This window comes from Plectropomus leopardus, chromosome 21, assembly GCF_026936395.1.
Source record: "Plectropomus leopardus strain MGB_pleo_1.0 chromosome 21, ASM2693639v1, whole genome shotgun sequence".
NCBI lineage: Eukaryota > Metazoa > Chordata > Actinopteri > Perciformes > Serranidae > Plectropomus > Plectropomus leopardus.
The window spans coordinates 26995193-27005192 of NC_142196.1; the positions used below are offsets into that span (position 1 = coordinate 26995193).

Consider the following 10000-nt stretch of genomic DNA (forward strand, 5'->3'; position numbering starts at 1 on the left):
CGTCTCTCTGATGTGGTCGTTTTCTTTTCTTGCTCCTGCCCCTCAGTGTCTCTTTATCTCTCCTCTGTTGGTTAAATATTCCTCTTTCCAAAATAAATGACAGACACCTGAGGAGTCAAGAAACCAGACAAGAAAAGCACCCTAAAGCTCCGTCTGTGCTGCTCTGTCAATAATGCTTATTTGTGTGAAAAAAATTCAATAACTGGATTTTTTTCCCATGATTAGACTGAAAACATTGGTTTTTAAAAAGTTTATTTGGCTTTAAAAAGAGGAGGATTGAAGCATGAAAGAACATTTCATGCTTCAGTTTATCTCACACACACACACACACACACACACACACACACACAGAGAGAGATTATGTTTTGTGATCAAATTATTTAGTTTTGTGCAGAGTATAATAATAAATCATATATATACACAGCAGCATCTAATCCATGTGTGCCATATGTTTCACAAATGTTGCAGGTATTGATACTCCAGACAGAAAGTTAACCTTTTGTTTAACACTTCCCTCCCCACCCCAGCTGGCTTAGAAATAATTGAATTAATTAATTTATTTATTAAATTAAAAACATTATAAATAAATACATAAATAAATTAAGAAATACATATAAACAATTACAGTAATATGTACAATGAATAGATAAGTTAAAAAAATAAAAATAATGATAAAAATAAGGATAATAATAATGATGATAATATTAATATTGATATAATAATATATAATATAATATATTTGTTATTGTTAGAATGATATAATATAATAATAATATTTTTTCAAACCTTTTTTAAGTATTATTATTACTATTTATTATTATTATTGTTATTATTATTATTACTATTATTATTTTTATTATTATTGTTAAAATGATATAATAATATTTTTTCAAACCTTTTAAAATACCTTTTAAGTATTATTATTATTATTATTATTATTATCATTATTATTATTATTATTATTATTATTATTTGATGTGTGTTGAAAACAGCTGTTACAGGGTTGTTAATTGATCGGAGTAGAACTGGAGACAGTTTGAACCAGAGTGAAAATCACAGAAAAATCACATTGAAAACACAAATTTGACCTAATTCTGAAATCATTCCTGCGCGTCTCTTCCAGCTTCGCGTGTTCAAGCTCGCTCGCTCGTGGCCGACCCTCAACACCCTGATCAAGATCATCGGGAACTCCATGGGCGCTCTGGGCAACCTGACGCTCGTCCTCGCCATCATCGTCTTCATCTTCGCCGTGGTCGGCATGCAGCTGTTTGGCAAAAACTACCAGGTAACGCCTCCGAGCTCCGAGCTCTGAGATTTGTTGTTGCGTGTTTGGCGTCTCACCCGTGTCGTCCCTCGTTCCTGCAGGACTGCGTGTGCAAGATCTCCAAGGACTGCATGCTTCCTCGCTGGCACATGAAGGACTTCTTCCACTCCTTCCTCATCGTCTTCAGGGTGCTGTGCGGCGAGTGGATCGAGACCATGTGGGACTGCATGGAGGTCGCCGGTCAGCCGCTCTGCATCCTGGTCTTCATGCTGGTCATGGTTATCGGAAACCTGGTGGTGAGTGACCTCTGATCCTTCGCTTATGAATGAATGAATGAATGAATGAATGAATGAATGAATGAATGCTGAAACCTTTGATTCAGGTTTTGTCCTGATGGAGCTGACGTGGTTTGTTGAATTGCTGTCGGCCAAATTCTGCGCGTATTTTTTATTTTTATTTTTGTGTTGTTCGTCATGTTGGTAAAAACTCATTTAAACCTTTTAAATCTTTTAAATTTACTGTTTAAAAGTGCAATTTCACCACCTTTTGTCTTTGTATTTATCCAAATATCAAAGTATAAATGTTGTCTTTGTGTCAAGAACAGAAAACAATTAGAAAAAAAAAATTCAGATTTTGGGCTATAGGCATGGGTGTATCATGAGACAGGAGGCCCCAGGGCACAGATCTGCTAAGGGCCTCTCCACCTCTCCGCCACAGGTGCAAGACGCACAGACGTTTCTAGAGCTTTTGCATGTCTTTTTAGTCGTGCATTTTTTTTTTGTGTGTGTCTCTTTTTGGTAATTTTGTGTCTTTTTGTCGTTGTTTGGGTCTCTTTGAGGTACTTTTGTATCTTAGTGAGGAGAGTTTTTGTCTGTTTTGGTCATTTTTTTGTCATTTTGTGTCTCCTTGTGGTTGTTTTGTCCCTCTATTTTTGTGTCTTTGCGATTGTTTTGTGTTTCTTTATGGTCATTTTTTGTGTCTTGTGGTTGTTTTGTGTCTTTCTGTAGTTGTCTTGGTCTCTGAGGTAATTTTGTGTCTTTTTAAGGTCACTTTTTTTTAGTACATTTTGGTTGTTTTTTATGGCTTTGTAGTCATTTTGTGTCTTTTTGTGATTGTTCTGTGCCTATTTGTAGTTATTTTTGTGTATTTATGGTTGTTTTGTGTCTTATTCAGGATTTTTTTTGGTCAGTTTTGGTCCTTTTTTTGTCGCTTTGGCGTCATTTTGTGTCTCCTTTTGGTTATTTTGTATCTCTAGTCATTTTGTATCACTTTGTGGTTGTTTTATGCCTCTTTGTAGTCTTTTGTTGTGTCTTTGTGGTTGTTTTGTGTCTCTCTATAGTTATTTTGCATCTTTTTACATTTTCTTTGCATCTCTTTCCAGACTGAACTAGAATGTTTTCGCACTGGAACAATTTGGTGCAATTTTGCACCGAATGACTGCATGCTATCTTATTTAAAGATGTGCAAACAGTGCGAGAGCACGGAGACTCTACTTGCTTGGTTCGGCAGTTCGGGGTGCTTTTTTTTACACTTTGCGGCTGCATTGAGAATTACGCACCTTCTTTTTGTCTTCTTTGTGCAAACTTCGCGGATGCAGAAGCCGCTTAGTTGTTCTGCACGATCAGCCATCAGTGGCCGGTTTATCAGCTTCACGTGATAGTTACATTAAATCCAGGAGCTTTGCATGAAATCCTCCCGTCACGAAACGCTCTGCTTGGCTGAGGTGTTGATTGAGCTGATCCCGCCGCAGGCTGCAGTCCGTGCTGCTGCTGAACTTTGTCGTTCAGAGAGGCGTTTCTGATATTTAATCTCCGCTCGCTGGTGCCACTGAGGTCGACTGAATATAAACAGGCTCGTGTTGGTGCAGGGCCAAGATCTGGTGAACTGTGTGTGGACCGGGGTGGATTTGATTGGTCGTGCCCTACAATATCTGATTCTGTTAACCCATTAGGGTCAAGGAATTATTTGGCATTAGCATCTCTGATGAAGCTCAGTGTGTTTTTGTACCTAGACGGTCAAAAAGTAGCAAACATAAGCATTAGGTCATATTAAAAATTTTGTTTACTTTTTTGATTTTTTTAGTTTCTGATTTCAGTCATTATTTTTGCCTGTTTAAGACTTCAGTATATTTATAAAATAGAAACGTATAGATGAAACTGTCAATCATTACATTCAATTTCTTAACATTGATCAGAAACAATTATAAAATTGTTTTTAAAAAAAAACATAAAATGAAGGCTATAATAAAAGTGCAACAGGCAGATTAAGACAGAAATAATTATGTAAAGAAAAAGAGAAGAAAATGTAAACTTTAAAAAGAAACATATGTTGGGCTCTTGTTGTAGAGGGATATTTTTTAATAATTATAGGAATTGAATTACACATCTTCTGCATGAGATTCTAAATATGGAGGACTGAAACTGAAAATTAAAAATAAATAAATAAAAATGCCAAAAATGACTATATTTATTTAATTTCCCATTTATTTTTCAATTTTTTTAATCAATGTATTCATTTTTCCATTTCATTTTCCGTTTTATTCATCAATGTAGTCATTTTTGTATTTATTTTCTTCTTATATATTTATGTATTATTTTCCACTTTATATAATTTCCAATGTTATTTTCCATTTTACAGATTTATTCATTTTTAAAATTATTTATTTATGCATTTATTAATGTACTATTTTCTCTATTTGCCTCCCCCCTCAATTTATGTCCTCAAACATATAAACCTCTCCTTTTTACTTCTCCACCTACATTTCATACATTTTCCTTTATTGGTTGATTTATTTATTTTTAGATGATTTTGTCAGTTTCGGTCCTCCGTACTGAATTGGGATGAAGTGGTTCCCTCTCGTGAGTCGATTGAGGGGTTAAAATCTTGCAGGTCTCTGTTTTCTGTGTCGTAAGCATGAAAGCATTCATCATTATTGCTCTGTCAGAGGGAACATGGCGTTCATCGGCACTAAAAGCAAAAGCTGCGTGACCTTTAACCCCTGACACCTCACCTGTAACCCCTCCACTTCTGCGCTGTGTTGTTTAAGCCGTTGCAGATCTGTCAGCTGAAGCTTTCAGTGGTTTATTTTTCGGCTTTTACGACCACTTTCGGATGTAAACCTGCGATGGAGTGAGGCAGGTGGACGGACGGAGAGAGACAAAGACAGAGTGGATATTTTACATGTGACCTTTTGTTTCAGCTCTGTCCAAAGAGTTGCTGATTTCTGTGCGATCTGCGGAGAGCTGCAGACAGAGTAAATGTTGATCCGCTGACCTCGTCCTCGTCGCTCTCTGGCCGCCTCTCTCGCCGTTTAACCTCCTAACATTTATATATCCGACTCTCCATCTGTGCCGGAGCTCACTTTCCATCCCTCTCTTCTTTTTCTCTTCACAGTTTAAACCTCAGATTCCCCTTAAATTTATCACGCCAACACAAACGTGTTTTTTTTTAAAAAACATATCATACAAAATCTAGATGGGAAGTGGTTGTATCATTTATGGTGTAATACATTTAGAAATACATGCAGTGCCGTGATTTTCCTCTATTTCCAAAACGAATCTCGTTTTTTCATTTTAATTTGTCGGAGGGTTTATAGCACACGACAGGATAATCCTACATTCTGATAGATTCATTTTCATGCAGCGTTTTCTGCATATACTTATGAAAATTGGTGCACCAGAATTCGTATATAACCTGCAATCATGTGACCAACGCTCTGATAGGAGTAACAAAAAGAAGTAGTACAAAGAGTAAAAATACACACAAGAAGGGAGGTGAGGTGGTGGAGAGGTCAAACAAACACAGGACTGTCCCCCAGCAGAACGCTCTTTCTTTCTTTTCCTAAACCTAGCCTACGTAACTTTACGTGTATTACATAACTTTATGTTAAGCACGTAACTCGACAGTGTCAAGGCATGGACCTTACATTCTTAAACCTAACCTACGTAACTTTACGTTAAGTACGTAACAAGATGAACCACGTCTCTTTTCATAAACCTGTCTTTTGTGACTTTACGAAGGACGGTGAAGGTATGTAACTTAAAGTACATGATTTTGATATAACCAAGTCGCTTAACGTAAGTAAGTACTTAAGTACATAACTTAATGTAAAGTATGTACGGAAATATGTAGAAGTAATACATGGTAATACGTAGTTGTACGGAACATGACAATGCCTAACATGTTTACTTTTTTAAACCTTACCTATATAACTGACGCCCAACCAAGTTTTTTTTTGTGGAAACCAAACTAACGTAACTTGAAGTACGTAATAATAACACATTCACTTAACATTACTTAACTTTATGTTAATTACTAAACTTTACAGCCCCAACAATGACATTTTTTCCTAGAACCGAACCTACTTTACATCAAAAATGTAGCTTAACATCGGATCCATAACATGACGAAGCTCAGCCACTTTTCTACGAAACTTGACGTTGATTACATAACATGAGCCATTATTCTTTTCCTAAATATAACCTACGTACCTTCACTTTCCTACATGAAACCTACGTAACTTACGCTAAGTACATAATGTGAAAACGCCCAAACCTGCATAACTTTATATCGATTCTGCATTAAGTGTGTAGAGTGACAATCTTTGCATTGTGTACGTTACGTAACAACGCCGTCCTTGGTGCTAATTCATTAAGAAATACACAAACGTTGTATGAGGATACGTTCCATTATTTAAACCTGTATTTGTGTTTTTGTTTTTTGCTTCTTCTCTTTTTTTCGTCCACACAGACGAACAGTGCGTCGCTCCTAAATGATGTTCAGATTTTTTTATTATTTATTTTTTAGAAAGTGTGTGTGTGGTGACCATCAGATAAGGGTACTTTCTCTTCTCTGGTTACTGTCTCCGGTCTGCTCCGAATCCCTCTGATTAGTACACACACACACACACACACACACACACACACTCACTGACAGACAGAGTGACTGATGTGTTTAGACATGTGATGTGTTCATGCTGGTGGGGGGCTACATTTTATAGCAAGGCAGGTAAAATGAGCTACAAAGACGCAAGAGTGTGCATGTGTGTGTGTGTGTGTGTGTGTGTGTGTGTGTGTGTGTGTGTGTGTGTGTGTGTGTGTGTGTGTGTGTGTGTGTAAGATGAGATGACAGATAGTTATCAGAAGAAAGAAAATCTTTCCTCTCCTCTTTTTACTCTGGCAAGATGAGCGCTCCCTGTGTTGATGCATGTGTCTTTATTTGTGTGTGTGTGTGTGTGTGTGTGTGTGTGTGTGTGTGTGTGTGTGATTACGCTTGTTCTACATAAAGAAAACACCAGCGAGCGGAGTTACTTGATATCAAAAACACGTGCTGGATAACGAGCAGAAGAATCAGAGATGAATAACAAAATGTTGCTTGAGAAAAGGTCAGGAGGTCAGCTCAGTTAAATCTATAATATTTGACATTATCTGAGGAATTACGCCCAATTTAGTGGAAATCAGGCCGGCCGTCATTGTCAGTACGGCTGCAACTAATGATTATTCTCATTATCGATTCATTTGCTTAACCCTTTGAAAACTGGAGCACTTTTCTTGTGCTGCTTTCAGATCACTTTTAAAAGTATTAAACCTTTGAACTTTGAGCAAATTGGTGCAATTTCTGTCAAAAACATGAGAAAAAAGGCACTGAGAAACTCAGTCAAAAACCTCCCACAAATTGCAAGAAATTAGTAATAATGCCAAAGTATTATGTATTTAAGTCTGTATTAATTCAGAATTAATTCTGTTCCTACAGTCAGATAAGCCAAAGGTTATGTGTAAATTAGACGCTTTTTTGAAGAACGTCCTTCCCTTGTTTTAGTAATATTTGTTGTATTTTGACCACGGCGTGCGCGATGGCTTTGTATTGTTTTGTTATTATTATACGTTTTGTGCTCCATACCATGTCATTATGGTCATGAGCTGTACAAATAAATAAAATGAAAAGAAAATGATTTTAAAAATGCTGGGAAAACATCTAAGGAAAAGACAAATTACGTAATTATAATTAATCGATTCTTCTTTAACATTTTTTCCAGGTCACTTGGTTTGATATAAACGGCTCATTTTAAGTTATTGAAAACACAATGATTCTTATTTTCAGATGATAATACACTAAACAATAATAAAAAATAAATAAAAAAAAATAAACTACACGCACCAAGTGCTTCGTATAAAAAGACATAATGAAACCTGCATGTAAAAATAAAATAAAATCAAAAAAAAAAAGAATACAGACTGATTATATTATATTCCAATTTTGACAATATATCTCCCTAAATCCTACCCTCTGGTGCTTTAATTTGTTAAAGTGAGAGCAGCGAAGTGGCCTAAATGTGACGTGACAAAAAGAATACATCATGAATTAGAAGGTGCAGCTTTTGGCCTGAAGGAGGGAACACTCAGTATAAAATATGATGAATTATTTATTTGAGAAAAGAAATTTAAAAAAAAAGAAATAAACAAAATAAACAGACGGCGCTTTATGTCGCTCCCTTATCTTTTCTTTTTCTGCTTCTCATTGTGCTCATTATTTTTTTCTTCTTCTTCTTGTCATTTTTAGTTATTATACAGAGTCTCATATTCACCAGTCAGTGGATCATGAAGTGTGTGTGTGTGTGTGTGTGTGTGTGTGTGTGTGTGTGTGTGTGTGTGTGTGTGTGTGTGAGCGCGCGTGCGTGCGTGCGCGTGCGTGCGTGTGTGTGTGCGTGCAATGATAGAGTCTCATTCATCTATTTAGCTTAATGGTCTCATGGATATTTAATAACGAGCTTGATAGGCCAGACAGCTTACACACACACACACACACACACACACACGCACTTGCAGTCAACAGCCTCTTATTCTTCTCTTGTCAGCGGCAGGAATTGTATCTCCCCCTGCAGAGGGATACGCTGACCTGACTGAATGAATATGCCCAAACGTGTGTGTGTGTGTGCGTGTGTGTGTGTGTGTGTGTGTGTGTGTGTGTGTGTGTGCGCACGCTTGTGTGACATGATGACCAAACCTTTCCAATTCAGGTGATTTATCCCTTTGGAAATGGCCTTTTTGTGCACAACTTAACTTAGCCCAGTGTGTGTGTGTGTGTGTGTGTGTGTGTGTGTGTGTGTGTGTAGATGTTTATGCATCTATTCGTATGTGTGTGTATGACTGTGTTTTTTTGTTGTGAGATGTCAAGTGTCACACCTCGAGACAGAGTGCAGAGTGGTTACATGGACAGATTGAAGAGGAGGAAAAGAAGAAAGGAGGAAGAAAGAAAGAAAGAGACTAAGCGGGTTTCCATCAACCCTCAAATATAAATTGTAAATATAAAATATGCCTTATTGAAACACACCAATTAAAAAAAAATCGCCCCTGTAATGCAAAAAAGTTTTTACGCTTGCATGAGGTAATATTTCAGGTGATTCAAAGGAGCCATATTTAGCAAAACTGCAATGAAAAACTCTTTTTGAATCCACGATTCCTCTGTGAAATCGTGGACTACATCTCCCAGAAATCCCTCATATGTGGCCGCTCCCACGTATAAGGGGCTCGCCTTTCCATCACGGCTCCATAACACGCCTACGTGGCCTTGGATTGGAAATAATGACGGCTAGTTTGGTGGCTGCAATAGAAATAAAGCTGCTGATGTTTTTAACATCCATCACCATGGTTACCGGGATGTTATCACCAGAGGAGAAGTCGAAGCGGAAACGCAGTCATCTCGTTATTGTGTTTTAGCGACATATTTAAAATATCGCTAAAGTTTTGTTCAAATCTGTGATGGAAACTTTCCTATTTTCATCAAAAGCAACATTTTATGGCGACTGGCGTGCGCTGTGAGGTCACATTTGGTTAGCTAGTGATGAGCTAGTGTGTGTGCGTGTGTGTGTGTGTGTGTGTTTGAGCTAAATATAATAAGCATCAATGGTTTCACTGGCAGATAAAGAGAGAGGTGGGGAATTACCCCTTATCTTATGTACACACACGGGGGTATGCTATATTGTGTGTGTGTGTGTGTGTGTGTGTGTGTGTGTGCGCGCGTGTGTGCATGCCCTCCTGCAGGCTGTAGCTGAGTCAGTGTGCAGCGGCCTGTGTGTAAAGTGTGTGTCACATTATGACTCCGTATAACATGAGATACACGACTGATGCACATTTAAAAACTCCAAACACTGAAACTCAGAAACTTCAAATCAGCTGTTTACATTCAAGGTAAGTTTACGAGTCATTTTTTTAAACACCCACATTTAAGGTCTGAAAGGCTGCAGGACAAACAGGGACAGGTCCCAACAAACTCACATTTGGAGCCCGAAAAGCTGCTGGAAACGGCAATGACTCGCTAAGAAACAGCTGATTTTGTCGTTTGTCAGTCTTTAAACTGTCTGCGGTGTTTTTGGCGTCTTTGAGGCGTCACTATAGAAACGATATGATGAGCAGACACGTGAGGATTGTTTTCTTTAATGAACTGCAGCGTCTGTGCTTTTATTCTGAAAGGGCTCATCTTTAAAGTCTGATTCTGCAGACCTGTGTGTGTGTGTGTGTGTGTGTGTGTGTGTGTGTGTGTGTGTGTGTGTGTGTGTGTGTGTGCGTGTGCGTGCGTGCGTGCGTGCGTGCGCGTGCGTGTGCGTGCAGCTGCACACAGACATGCAGGTGAGCAGATGTTTGCTTTGCTGTTTCTCTTCATGACAAACGAGCGGCTGAATGTGTTTTTCCTGAGCCAGCACTCTGACTGCAGCACACCTGCCACCAGACACGCCCACGC

The 10000-nt window shown here is 38.0% G+C and overlaps 1 protein-coding gene across 1 annotated transcript in view; it reads left to right on the top strand.

The window, feature by feature from the left end:
* The window catches only part of LOC121960950 (sodium channel protein type 5 subunit alpha-like), a 216091-nt gene that overhangs the window by 141117 nt on the left and 64974 nt on the right, over positions 1-10000 (top strand). The window contains exons 21-22 of the mRNA XM_088071892.1: positions 1124-1285; positions 1366-1560. Coding sequence (XP_087928018.1) covers positions 1124-1285; positions 1366-1560 — 357 coding nt within the window. The remainder of the gene's footprint in view (positions 1-1123; positions 1286-1365; positions 1561-10000) is intronic.